Source organism: Teleopsis dalmanni, chromosome 1 (genome assembly GCF_002237135.1).
Source record: "Teleopsis dalmanni isolate 2A chromosome 1, ASM223713v2, whole genome shotgun sequence".
NCBI classification, from domain to species: Eukaryota; Metazoa; Arthropoda; class Insecta; order Diptera; family Diopsidae; genus Teleopsis; species Teleopsis dalmanni.
This window is the reverse complement of record NC_051846.1, coordinates 217,775,666-217,790,108: the sequence shown is the minus strand read 5'-3', so window position 1 is coordinate 217,790,108 and position 14,443 is coordinate 217,775,666. Positions and strand designations below refer to the sequence as shown.

The following is a 14,443-nucleotide window of genomic DNA, read 5'->3' as shown; positions in this document are numbered from 1 at the left end:
TAAATGCATTTGCAATGCAAGCAACATAAGCTGCAACAACATTATCGGCATCAGCAATAATGACAACAACATTGTCGGGGGAGCATACAGAAGTAGTTCGAGTTGTATCTGTGCTCAAGTCTTATGGGAATGTCACTTTCGCAATGTCACCCGACAATCTGCTGATATCATCGTATGCACTGAGTTCATGCCAGTTGCAAGTCTCATCTTCCTTAAGTTATTTTCCGCTGCACTGGAGTTGATAGAATTTCTTTATACCTAATATTGCAAGAGATTCAACAAAGTGACATTTTGAAGGTAAACCAGGGAAATGCACTCGAGCAAAACTTTCACAACAAAATGCCACGAAAATTTTCGTATTTCGTCTCAAAGCTTTTTTAATCAATCAAATTATAAATTGATTTAAGAAATAAGACTGAAATACAATGTCAGAGATTGCGAAATTATATTAAAAAATTTTTATATCATATTTTGAGGCAGAATTATTTATGTATGTATTTTTTTTTATTTAAGTGATTCTTTAAATATGAATACTTTTTAATAATTAACTGTTTTTGTATATGAATTCTTAAAAAAATATGAGTAATTATTATAAATAATGTGATTTAGCTGTTGCAGACCCGGTATGTTCGCCAGATTTGGGGTGGCATTCTTGGCCACACTAGCAGCAATAAGATTGACATTTTCCAGAAAATCGGAAAAGATAGGTTGCAATGGCAGATATCCCACCACTGCCTACAATTAGCGATAATTCTCTGTTTAGCTACTACATTCTTCCCAAAAAGCCTAAGAAATGAGATATCTAGCAAATTCCGTTGAATTTAGTTAATTTTACGAATTTATTGTCCTTACCGATGAACAATCTGAAAAAACTTTTAAAAAAGTAAAAGTTCTCTAAAAGTTTGTTTTGTCTGGAATTTGACTTACAGAAATAAAACAGTCACATAGAACAGTCTTTTTCCCGTAGAGTTCTTCTTCACCAATGAGTATTAAAAATAATACTCTGTTTCTTTGCAGGGGCATGATATCCATAGTTTATAACTACGAGCTCAAAAGCGCTTTAGCAGATTCTTCTATCGGTTATTAACATTAATGTTACTAGTTGATGCTATACTCGCCTAAACGATTGAGATATCTAGTAAATTCCGTTGAATATAGGTAATTTAACCAATTGTTTGTCCTAACCGTTTAACAATCTAACGAAACTTTCAAAAAGTTGTTCTATAAAAATTTATTTCTTCTGAAATTTGACTTCGAGGAATATGACAATCATAGAGAAAATGCTTAAATGTTTCTTCTTCCCGTTAGGTTCACCAATGAGTATAAAAAGTATATTCATAGTTTATAAGTACAACCTCAAATGCACTTCAGGAGATTCTTTTAAGGATAATAAGTATTACTGTTACTTACGGATGTGTTACATATAGCAAAGCCCCAAATACTACCATAAAGCAATTACAGATAGCACAAAACCTGGCTTTAAGAAGACTAAGTTTCCTTGGTATATTAGATCAACAGACATACATAGAGATCTTAGGATTGACTCAGTGAAAAAAATATATCAGAGACAGAGCTCTAAAATTATTCACTAAAGTTGATACGCTACTTAACCCCGCCCTAACAATCCTCAAGTCCACTTCTAGACTCTCAGGAAGATATGAGGTCCGTCATCAACTAAAAGACAAATAAATTATATGATTTTTTTAAGCCTAGTTAAAGTCTAGTTTGGGGTAGAGTTAAGCCCCCCAACCATTATAGAGTAAAAGTGCGTAATAGCACTAACTCAAGAAGAAGAAAAATAGATTAAAGTTTAGAATTATTTAAATAGATCAAATTACGCAAAGATGCTCCATGTTTAGGTATCAATTCGGATGAGGAATAGTCATCAGATACAAATATATCCGACGCAAGCTGGACATATCAAAGGCTGATGACCCTCCACAAACGACTTCAACCTGAATTGATGACAAGCAATGTTAGGTTAATTGTTGTTGGGATTATATGGAAATTATCTAATACTAACCATTTCACCTTGGTGCTATGACTAATTCGAGGTCGATCCTCTACTGCACACAACTCGACCGTTTTAAAGAAAAAGTCAATGAAAAGTTACCAGAATTGGCTAACAAAGAAGAAATTGTATTCTATCATAACAATACGAGAACAAACATATTTTTAAAGTATGATTGGCAAGTTTTAATACAACCCCACCATATATTTCAAAATTATCACCTTATAACTAGCATTTACTTCGAAAACCTCTCGAATCGAAATTGACCGGCCGAAAGGCCACTAAGAATCACTTTGAACTAATTTATGAAACTGTCAAAAAAATGACAAGAGGTCATAATTTTCATAATAATAATTGATTTTCAATAAAAAGGTTTTGGGTCATAAATGTATATAAATTCTACATTTTCACTTTCATTAATACTCCCAATTGGGAGCATGCTTCCATACAAAATATAAAATTAAAAAAAAAAAAAATTTAATATTTCAACATAAACAATTTTCAGTCATTGTTTTAATTTTATTTGACTTTAGTTGAAGTCACAGGTAACTGGACATCCGGCATGAAATAAAAGGACCTTCTGGGCATCACATCACAGACAAAATATTGCGATCCCAGCAATTATGGTCTCGAATTCGTTCAAAATAATTCAATTAAAGTCAGCAAAGCGGAACTAAAGGACACTGGACAAGTCCAGTTACAAAACATTTTCACAGCAATATTTTTCCAATTATACTTTTTCTGATATGTGTTCATGCCTAACCTGGTTCGGTAAATAATTTCCATTTTATTTTAAAAGTTAGAATTAATGGTGGAATATGTACAAGTTGCATATCCTCGAATGAAATATATTGAATATTAAAATATATTTAATTAAATTGGAGCTATGAAGTTAATTAATTTTATTATTGTTAAGTTTCGTCTTGTCGATAATGGCTCGTCTTTATGATGAAAAAAAATCTATTTAAAGTTAGACAAGAACAAAAATTTAGTTAGTTTATTGAAATTTGGCTGACCATACAACGCTGTTTTGAATATTGCCAAGTACTCATCATCAATGATCTTAGGAAATAATCGAATCTTAATTGTTTATAGTCCGTACTAGGCTTAGAACTCGTGCCTATCGAATTAGAAGCGCTGACTAATCGTGTTTATCCACAAGTAGACAAGGCTGCACTAATTTTCAATGCTTCCAGTTCCAGGTTTTTTTGACACTTTTTTGTATTTAATTAATGACGCTAACCAAATCACGGCAAGTGGACTTACAGTCCAAACAAATTATATGCGAACTATAAACATAATAAAAAGAATAATAAAAAGAATATTTTTTTAAATCAACGATTCTTTTAACCAAACAAATCCATTTTATTCAAATTATTTCTGAATGAAGATGCGATGAAAATGTAGATTCAACATTATTAGAAGGCACAACTACTTCATACATCTTTTTCGCCTTGGACTTGCTTCTGTCCACTTTATTTTAAAGTCATCGATACCGTGGAATATTTCCTTTGCTTTTATTCCACCCCTCTAGAGTAAGATTTAAATATTTCGAGTGTAAAGAGATAAGCAACATGTCAACTCCTTATCCCTTTCTCCGTATTCTCAAAAACTACCAAAAATTTGTGTAACCATTTTAATTGGAGTTATCATCACTTGTCAAACTACTCATGCCAAATACTGCTTTCGCCTTGAACTTGCTGAAAAATACTTATACATACTCACCTTTTTTGAAAATGTCGGCACTATGGACTTGAGAAGACTTTCAATACTTTCGCCTCTCCCTCTTAAGGCTTAAATTTAAAGTTCCTGATACTGACATTGTAAGCTCTTTACTTCTTCCAAACGTTATCCGCTTCGCTTAAAAAAGTGGCAAAAATTATTTTGGAATATCAGAATAAAATTCATAGTACAATAGACTGTCGTAGTCAAAGTGATGTATATTTTCGGTAAAAATCATTCCTTTCAGGTCTTAACCCTGAAAAAGTTTCAAAAAAATGATATCAAAAGTTTTTGTTTTTAAAAAGTTTCTTGCTTAGTTTTCGTTTCTACTCTAGTTTTCCTCTCAAATCTAAAGTCTTACTGTCACTTAAAAAATAAGAGAAGATTAAAAAAATGTAACATTGTATGTTATAAATATTCAGAAATTAATGGTATGCAGATCTGAGGTCAATTATTGCTTGGTCTGATGAACTGATGAACAATAATCTAGTCAAGATGTAAAGAGGAGTTTTAAAAATACCTCGAGTTAAAAAAGAGAGTAAGTGCTTAAGTGGACTAGCTCAAAGCAGCTTCAACATAATAATAATGGATTTAAAATATTTATAAAAAACAAATAAATGTTATTTTAATTCAATAACGATTAATTTTAATTTACTTCTTATTTAAATATTCAAATATTGAAATCTTCAAGAATTCAATTGAGTAAAATTTCTATTTTCGGATTTTCAGTTTGGACGCCTTAAAATATGCTACAATAAACGTAATTAAAAATCCATTTATAACCAGATTTATATTCACTCCCACCACTCAATTTACACTCCTACAATTCACGGCTCCCGACTGTCACCCATTTTACGCATGAGCTTTATTTCGTCCTTTGATTCCTTCAATGCCGTTGGTGTTTGGTTGTTAGTTGACCTGAAAGGAAGCAAACGCGGATGCAGGCAAATTCTGTTGGCGCCTTTAAATTTAAATTATGTCAACGAATAAGTGAAATATTTTTCATGTTTATTTCTGGCTGGGTGGATTAGCTAACATTTATGGTTCCTAAGTAAAAATTCACGTTCACCCAATCAATACAAATCACATATCTTAACGTTTCACTTGTTTATGGCATTATAAACGAAAAAAACAGTGAAAGACAGATTTTAGGACATCTGGAAACTATGCACTCCATTTCTTTTGCCGTTTATATAATGGATCATGAGGAACTCATATATTGAACTTTGAGATTAAAACTAGGTGTTTTAAATTATCAAAAACGATCGAATTCAATAAATTTAATGTCTCATGGATCTCATGGGTTGTCTCCCGGTTTGTATCAATTTATGTCATTATTGCGTATACATCAGCTTTAACTGGCCTTTCAGTTCATTGAATATCTCAGTGATCTCATCGGTTGTTATCTGAAGGCTTGCTTTAATAAATCTCTTTATTACGTTTTCATCAACTTTAATTGGCCTTCCACTTGCTTGAAACTCTCTATTCAAAAGAGTTCCTCCCACATTAATTGAAATTATATGGAAAGTATATATGGGAATTATGTGTTTCAATATAATTTACTGCTCATAGAGGACCTATCTGAGTCTCTGAATTGGGTCACAGCTCCCGGATAAAAAAAAGAACCCCACATTAAAGGACAGCACAAATGCTAACAATCTTCCTGCTTAACTTTAAGTTACAACCACTACGACACTCCCTCACAAATCCGATCCAGTATCTAAGAGAACCCAAATCCGCAACGTTTCGAGTGAAATTCCACTTGCTATCAATTATAAACTTAAAAAATACCGAATAGTGTCTATTAAACGTTACAAAAACTGGTTATAACTTAAAAACATGGTTTAAGAGAGAATATAATACTTTGGAAAATTAGGCGGTTCTTTGTTTAATTAAAGATTCCTCAAATCTTTACATTACTTTTGTTGCTTTTGTATTGTGTAAGGCAAAAACCTGTACATCCATATATAATATATTGTAATAAGGATACGGATAGCGATGCGGATAAGATTCAGGTTCTGTTTTCAGAAAGAAACCGATTTAAATGAAGATATCAAATTTCAAGGGAATGGTCCGCATTTGAGGATTTTTTGAGAATAACATCCTAATTTAACAAATAAATTTTGAAAACTGTAATTAATATTTAAAGCTGCATTGCAGCACTATTTTGAAAATACAAACACATATATATGCACATGTTATATATTTATATATTGAATTTTAATATTTTGTTAATAAATATTAGTTAATTAGGCTCCTTATAGTTTTGGTCAAGGTATTGAATTGGTTTTTCTTGTACAATACAACGTAGCAACAATGACTAAGAATTAAGTATTAAGTTAAGAAGAATTAAGTTAAGTAATAATAGTTAATATCATGTCGTTAATATGTCGAATACATTATCATTAAAATAAACAGTAACCATATTGACAGCAAACTGCACGAAAAATCTGAAGAAAAAATAAATTTAAAATGAGTAAAATAATATGAAGTGCCAGCTAACAGCATTAAACACAAAAATAATTTTCAAATATTTGTTGTGGAAAGCCGGATGCCTAAACATGTTAAATGTTATAAAATAAAAACGAATTTGAAAAATCATAATTGAGAGATATCACGTTAATTATTAAGGTGATTATCCTCAACTGTTAGTATAAAAACGTGGGCAAGCAATTCATTTACTATCCGGTTCCTAGTAACGTCAAACATATGTGCTAAATTTATTGAAAGATCAAGTCATTTACCTTCAATTTATTTTCATCACATAGGTGAACCAAGTAGTATTCAGATCTCAGACAAGTAACGTCGTTTAAGAAAAACCCGCGTGACCATTCTAACAGATCCCTGAATATGTTTTCATTGTAGATAAGAGAAACACACTCCTTAAAGAGAGAGTGTTGCCTTTATTTCAAGACTTTAGAATGATTTATCTTTGCTCTTAAAAAATATATCTATTTTTGCCAAACTTAATTACTTGAGAATAGATCTGGAGAGTACGGTGAATGGAGAAACTATTGGCTTTATGTTATATTAGCTTAATATAGATATTAGCTTAATATTAGCAATATTTAATCAATAAATACTTTTATTCATTGTTTTGAAAATTATCAACGGACAATTAGAGAGCGCATATGATCACAAAAAGTACTGGAACCTGTATACTAATTACCAGAATATCAATGACTGATATGCGTTCTACCAACAATGTTTCCTTAAAGGACGCTCACCTCTTTAGCATAACTACAGGAGATGATTCTTTGGTACGAGAACCGTAAAAAATCGTGTTGACCAAGAAACAGGGAATCTAAGAAAGATCTGCCAAAAAGCATAGGTTATATCTATCAAGTAAAAATTATAACTTTTTAAGGTCAAAAATTGTATAGAATTCATAGGGAAATACAATACATTTGAAAGAACAATGCAAGTAAAAATTTTATTTGAAATGTTCTCTCTCCAAATCAAAACTAAATTTACTAATGTTCAAGTTACAAATTTTTTTTATTTGTATCTTTATTTATAATAAAAATAATATATTATATATTGTCATGGGTTTAAATTACAAACGTCCATTAACTAACCAGAGCAACCGCGACATCCACAATGGACGCACTCAACAATACGACCCTCTTCCAGTTTGGATTTTGGTACCCGACAGATGCAATTTGTGCCGAAGTTTGTATCACGGGTTTGTATGCAACGCAAGCAACACAATTTCTCATACCTAGGCAATATTCATACAATTCACGACTGATGGCTTTACGACGAAAGAACAAATCATAAATGTAGCGTGACTTCTGATGATGGATCTTAAAAATTGGCCATAAAGATTCGGTAATACGCTTTCCTTCATGTGGTTCGAATTCTGCTCTACGCATTTTCTGCTCGAGTTCATCTAGTGTTGGTTCAATGAGTTCCCAACCATCTGGGGGTGGTTTGCGGCTTCTACGAACTTTAGGCATACTTTTATGTATAATATTCTTTATACTCTAGAGGACTGCTAATGTTGATAGCTACAATGCTGTTTCTGCAATAAATAATTTATATTTATAGAGCAGTGTTTATATATAAATTTCTTATGGTGAATAATACTGATATATGACCTGATTCAGTGTGGTTCTATTTTTCTACAATGGAGTAGAACATGTAAATAAAATATATATAGTTATCACGATAGTCCCAGAAGTTTGATTAAGCTAAGTGCACTACACATCTACTTCAGTCATTCTTCCCAGAACGTTACGATTTATATGCTATGAGGGTGTGAGAAATTTTTATTATTACCATGATACACCTGTAATCATTTTTTTCCTTAAAAATCGTATGTTTCTATAATTTGCTGGTGCACTTCTTACTTACTTCCTATAGATCAACTTCCATCGATATCCATTTATTTTTACATTTACCTGGTATTAAATTATCCAATGATAATTGAATATCTTTATCTCTAGTTTGCTGCAATTCTCAAAATAGAAGATAACTGAATGAAGCTTGTTAAATCAATATCTGGATTATTATTTGTCAGATTTTGACCTATTTTTCTGAAATTTTGTAAGATATTTTATATAGATAACAAATAAACTACATATCATTAGTTAATTCGGATAGCCTACTCAGATCAAGAAGCAATTTAAATTTGTTTTTCCAATTTTTACTCAAAATCAGTATTGAAACCCTACTTTGACTTTAAATTTTGACCCATATGTAAGAGATATTCTATTATATGATCCTTGAAACAGTTATATTAAATATAATAAATATTTATTTATATATTTAAATAACATTATACCATAAATGATATATATGAAAACTAGTATAACAAATATTTTGGATTGTCAAAGACAATATTATGAAATGATTCTTTGTTCTTTTATATAGTTTAGAGAATCCTTAACAGGGTCTTTCAAGTTCACCGGTGTGATTGTAGTTGATCATGAGCAGTTTTATAAAGGGCACATTATTATTATTCGCTAATAATTGACTTTTAATAGCATAAAGAGGTTTCGAACAGTAGAGAACTACAACAACAAAAATTAATTTTATATTATTTTAATTAATTCAATTTTTGGCTGACCATACAACTGTTTCGAGTATTGCCAAATACCCATCATCAGTGGTCTTGGAAGTAATTCTTGTGTTTAATTATTCGTAAATAATAATTTTTGAGACTGCAAGTACCAGGATTCGAACTCGGGTCCTACCAAATGTGAAGCTCAGAATCAGCGAACCTTAACCAACTAATCCAAAGCCGTACTTGACTTTTTTGTTCGCATGTTTTTCTGGAGTTTTGTTATTTTTTGCTATGAAAGTTTTAATAGCATTTAATCATCAAGTGAGCATAATCAGTTGAAATGATAATATAATTCAACTGTATTAGGACTTTCTGCAGTATCAGTATTCTAATAGTAGTCTGATAGTATCAGTATTAGACAAAAGTCGAATGACTATTAATGACTTTTAAATTATCTAAACTCGACGGCATGGACTTAGTCTATATTGTTCTATCTTCTAGCAAAACGGCGAAAAACGCTATTTGGGGTATATGGAAAGTTAACTGATGGCTTGTCATTGCAAACAATCATCAGTATTCTCCTGAGGAAGTAAGTTGTATTTTGACTATAATTAATCGTTATTATACTTTAAAATGAAATTTCGACTTATATACAATCATCGACATTATATAAAAAATCTAAAATGCATAAAAAAACAAAAATTCAGCGATATTCTATGAAAAATCTTTAAGATATATACTTGTATATTCTGAACTTCTAAGGACCATATTATAAATCCTCTTATTTAATCTAATTATATATAATTATTTCATAATTTTAAACACCAATTTTAAGTCACATAAACTATGTATTATATAGTTATAATATATATATAATATATATTATATTATCTAGTGCGATGTATCTCACACATATACATACTTTATTATTTTATTAATTATTATTACACATATTGCACAAAGTCAGGCTCTGACAAGACTTTTCAAAGTACCATGGTACATTAAGACGAATGACATCTTCAGGGACCTCAAGATTGATCCCATCAAAAAATACATAAAGGATAAAACCCTGAAATTATGGTTACAGGTTCCTCGGAGAGGTATGCCATCAAATATCAAATAATTCCTACAAAAATTGAACTCCTAATGGAGCATTTAAAGATCATTTCCATTTTCATAACAATTTTCCAGGAATTGAAAATTGAAATATTTTTTTAATAACGTTTCCCATATTTTATGACTTAAATTACAATAAAGACTTTCACATATTATACCTGGACTATCCGCAAATATTGTTCTCAGATGTAATAAAAAGAAATTAATAACATAATTCTGCTACCTTGGATTTTTTAAGAAATAATTGAAAGAATATATTCGCCCGGATGAAGCCAAGATAACTTCGACACGTCGACAATATTTTTATAAAAAAGCAAACTTCATAAAATAAATTAAAAATAAAAATTATAAAATGGTATTTTCTTTTATTTTAAGGGCTTACATATTAAGCCTTTTAAAAATAAAAAAACTCCTTAAATGAACATGGTAAGTATTTAGATCAAAAACAAAGTAAAGGGCCGATCCCAACTTCCAGGTACGCCGATTTGACATTGGATTGAGTAAACTCAACTAATTTGAGCAACATTATACCAATAGTTTGGTTTAGGAGATAAGATTCGTAACATATATTAAGAATTCTCCTGATGAAGGCAAAAGCACATCTCCTGATGATGAACACAAAACATACGAAACGTACGAAATAAAAGTTCAAAATATTAAAAAAAGAGAAACCGACTTTAACATTTAAACATTAAAACCTCGAGAAGAAAGCCATATCAATAAGCAATATTAAAAGTTAACTCCAAACCTCTGGAGAAGTAAACCCTACCTTCAGATTCACCGCCCACAAGCAAGACGAATCAGCATAAACTAATTTTCAACAAATATCAAGAAGAGTATATACCTACATTTCCCACTTTGTTGAAATATATCAATTCATACCACGACGAAGATAACATCAATGAAATCAATTATAGTCAAGACCCTCACGTGTTCATAAACAAACTGTATCCACTTCGATATTCTGGCGGTCTTACAGCAAGCTTCTCAACAGGCTCCCGCTCAATACTTCACCGGTTGAAATGCGTCCCGCACAATTAAAGTCGGAATTTAGTCACATGGTAAACCATTATTTGTTACGCATATTTACGTGCATTCCGTATGTGTACCGGAACTTCAGCACTTCTCCAAGTCGCTCATCTGTTTTCATGCCCATAAACATACGAGCTCCGTAGATTCATGGATCCGCAGGTGGTAAGATTTCACTAACTAGACCAAAGTTAGACTTAATATACACATGTAGCTACACCTTCATTCTTATTACCCACGATACTTCATAACATTTCTCCGTCAAGGTTTTATGTACTTGCTTTCAGGTGAGCGTTTGACTACATAGCACCGCCCTTTTTCAAAACAAAATCAAACTTTTTTAAGAAAAGAAATTTTTGTTTACAAAATTTTAATTGCTTGCGTTTTGCAAGCATCTTTATTTAAAAATAAAATTAACATTTGATTAATTTCAATATTTTTTAGTCATTTTTACATTTACATTTTGCAATTTAATTTGAGTTTTCTTGATTTTATTTTGCGTTTAAGCTGTCATCAAAAAATTTATTAATTATTATTAATATTTAGCAAGTTTTTTAGATTAATATAAAAATATTATACTATATATGTATATATGTATTCACTAACCAGAGCAGCCGCGGCACCCACAATGGACGCACTCAACAATACGACCCTCTTCCAGTTTGGATTTTGGTACCCGACAGATGCAATTTGTGCCGAAGTTCGTATCACGGGTTTGTATACAACGCAAGCAGCACAAATTCTCATACCCAGATTTCTTCCACTTTGCAATAAGATTGGGATCAGCAATTTTTTCCTTAAGGCAATATTCGTACAACTCGCGACTGATGGCCTTACGACGGAAGAACAAATCGTAAATGTAACGTGATTTCTGATGATGGATTTTAAAAATTGGCCACAAAGATTCCGTGATACGTTTTCCTTCATGTGGTTCCGTTTCAGCTAAATAAGTTATTTTAAAACGAATATGTACAATTATTAGTATATTGAAAACTATTTATTAAAAATATTGAAATTACCTTCACGCATTTTCTGCTCAAGTTCCTCTAGTGTTGGTTCAATCAATTCCCAACCATCTGGTGGTGGTTTGCGACTTCTACGAACTTTAGGCATATTCTTTTATGATATTCTTTGGACACAAAAGAACTTCTACGTTGTTTTAGGTTTATTTTCTTAAAAATAATTTTAGCTTATGTAGCACGGTTAATAAACAAATTTTTTGTGAAATTCACAATAGTTCAAAATTGACAGCTGACAGCGCAATGTTGATTTTTTTCTGTGCCGACTGTGTTGCATTTTTCTCCCTTTTTTGATGTAATGTGCTTACACATTATATATTATTATGTAAAAAAATTTCCTTATAAATGTAATACCATAAATAAAGCTATTTATAAAGATAATTTAAATAACTATCACCAATATATTAAATATTTTAGTTGACGCATTTTTATCTTATCGTATAAAGTGTAATCAATTTTAGGCTATAATATTATATATGTATACATCGATTGTTGGATGGTGCCATGTAGCTACATTTTGTATTCTGTCATAATAAATATACATAATGATCAATTCAAATACTCCGCATTTTTCTGGGTGCCATGGCCGAACTATACCAATTTTTGTATATCAGTGTTTTCAATATTTTTCTTTCAATATGAACGCATAAAGTATTACCAAATTTGTGTTATACTCCACCAACTGATTTTTAAGCAAATGTAAATAACATCATATTTCGAAGGCATCAAATTTTTTATTGACTCAAAAGTTAGTGTTCACGCATTTACGACATAGTGCAATGTGAAAAAAATGATTTTTCAACATACGTATTCTCAATGATAAAGATGGCTTTCTGGAACATAATTTTTTTCATTCTTATAAAAACGGTACTTGCATTCTCGATTTGTACGCATACTTTTTAATAATGATATCATTGCCTATTAAATTAACATCTTACAGAGATTTGTATAACAATCGTTTTTTATATATCTGAGCCAGTTTATTCACTCTCCATTGAATTGATTTTACACACTGAGCTAGGTTGAACATTCTTTAAAAGTCATCATGAAAAATTGAATCGTCCAAATGGTCAATTCTGCTAACACGTGTTTCAGGACATTCAACATGCGTCGCAAAATCAATTGGTATTTTTTCATTTAATTCTATGATTGTATTGCAGAAAGCTGCACAATTTATTTCAATGAAGTCTCCAATTAATATATTGACTTTTGGATTACGACATGTATAAGGTCCGGGCATCTGTTCACTAATCCAAGGAATCATTTTTCTATCAACTCTTTTTGCTGTGCTCTTTAATCCTGAACAAATTCGTAATACAATATATTTCGCATCTGGTGTTAATACAACTTGTGTTACGTAGCCATCTGTTGGCGGACGTGACATTAGGCTGTGCTGAAGAAACTCCTTGAGAAGTTCTATAGAACACACATTTGGCCACGGCGTATAAACGCTTTTGCTCGGCCAAAAATCTTTACTTAATGCATTCGAATTATATCTGTAAACAATAATCACTTGTTTACGATACTTTGTACAATAATTCAGTGTACATTTAAGAAGTGGTCCGTCTGAGGGCTTATACAGCATATCTCCAAAAATTTGTATCAGCATTCTTTGCAGTCTCATGTGGTCAGCAATGTTCATGTCATAAAAATGTTGAAAATCTAGTATAACAGTTTCTCCTGACCGTTTACTGAGAAACTCTCGTATATAATAAAGCGGTGTAGCGACATCCATTGAAATAACTGCATGTGTATAGTAAAATTCATCCTCTTTCAAGCAAACACGTAAATCGAAATAACGAATACCTAACCGTAGTTGCTCACCGACGGTTGCTGTCTGTGTTTTCGCCCAACGACGTAGAAACCATGGAAATACCCGATATAAATAACGCATTGCTTTAGTGGCATCACCAGCGATCTCAGATTGATTTGATATGCCATAAGTCATTGAATTGTGTGATCCTGCAAATATTCTTAATTATTGTTAATATGAATAAGTATAACCTCAGTTTTAAGCAATGTATATTATATACACTCCTCACGATCGAGTACCTGGTATTGCTAAATAAATAATTGACATCGCTCGTAGATGTGGTGGCAATTTCGTCATCCAGTCAGCGTTACGCATTTTTCAACTATCTTGTACTTAAATAAACTGTTATAAAATAAATAAATAATAAACAATATAGCACACGTAAATTCGAAGTGTTTAAAAAAACTGTTTTAAAATAAATAATAAATCACACGTAAATTCTAAGTGTTTCGTTTGTTTACAAATGCAAAGCCAGCAGTTGATTCCGATAATTATCGATTACAGTAATATCTGTTTTTAGGGTGCTCATTAAGAATATTTTTAATATTTGAACGTTTGAAAATAGGAATAAAATATTGTCTTCATATTTAGAGGATTTTTTAAACAAAATGCTGAACTATTAATGCGTAATATTTTTATGTTAAGATTTTTCCAAATTAGTGCATTTGTGTACTTTTACTCTTTGATAGCTGGGAGGTTTCTGCAGAGTCCCACCCATCTCACTT

The 14,443-nt window shown here is 31.2% G+C and overlaps 2 protein-coding genes and 1 pseudogene across 3 annotated transcripts; all 3 read right to left on the bottom strand.

The window, feature by feature from the left end:
* Positions 1-7,283: 7,283 nt before the first annotated feature.
* Positions 7,284-8,269, bottom strand: LOC119681387 (annotated as a pseudogene).
* A 3,085-nt stretch (positions 8,270-11,354) lies between these two features.
* LOC119672128 (protein BUD31 homolog) lies at positions 11,355-12,200 on the bottom strand. 2 transcript variants are annotated; one of them, XM_038083095.1, is made up of 3 exons: positions 11,906-12,200; positions 11,493-11,828; positions 11,355-11,393 (listed from the first exon to the last, which is right to left on the bottom strand). In XM_038083095.1, exons 1-3 carry the CDS (start codon positions 11,997-11,999, stop codon positions 11,389-11,391), a joined length of 435 nt encoding a protein of 144 aa, XP_037939023.1. In that variant the 5' UTR covers positions 12,000-12,200; the 3' UTR covers positions 11,355-11,388. The 2 variants fall into 2 exon arrangements, with proteins under 2 accessions (XP_037939023.1, XP_037939021.1); XM_038083093.1 differs by lacking the exon at positions 11,355-11,393 and having other exon boundaries at positions 11,482-11,828; positions 11,906-12,199.
* Positions 12,201-12,332: 132 nt separating this feature from the next.
* On the bottom strand, positions 12,333-14,140 carry LOC119672127 (PI-PLC X domain-containing protein 3-like). The gene is made up of 2 exons (XM_038083092.1): positions 13,958-14,140; positions 12,333-13,867 (listed from the first exon to the last, which is right to left on the bottom strand). Exons 1-2 carry the CDS (start codon positions 14,031-14,033, stop codon positions 12,939-12,941), a joined length of 1,005 nt encoding a protein of 334 aa, XP_037939020.1. The 5' UTR covers positions 14,034-14,140; the 3' UTR covers positions 12,333-12,938.
* Between the last annotated feature and the right edge of the window lie 303 nt (positions 14,141-14,443).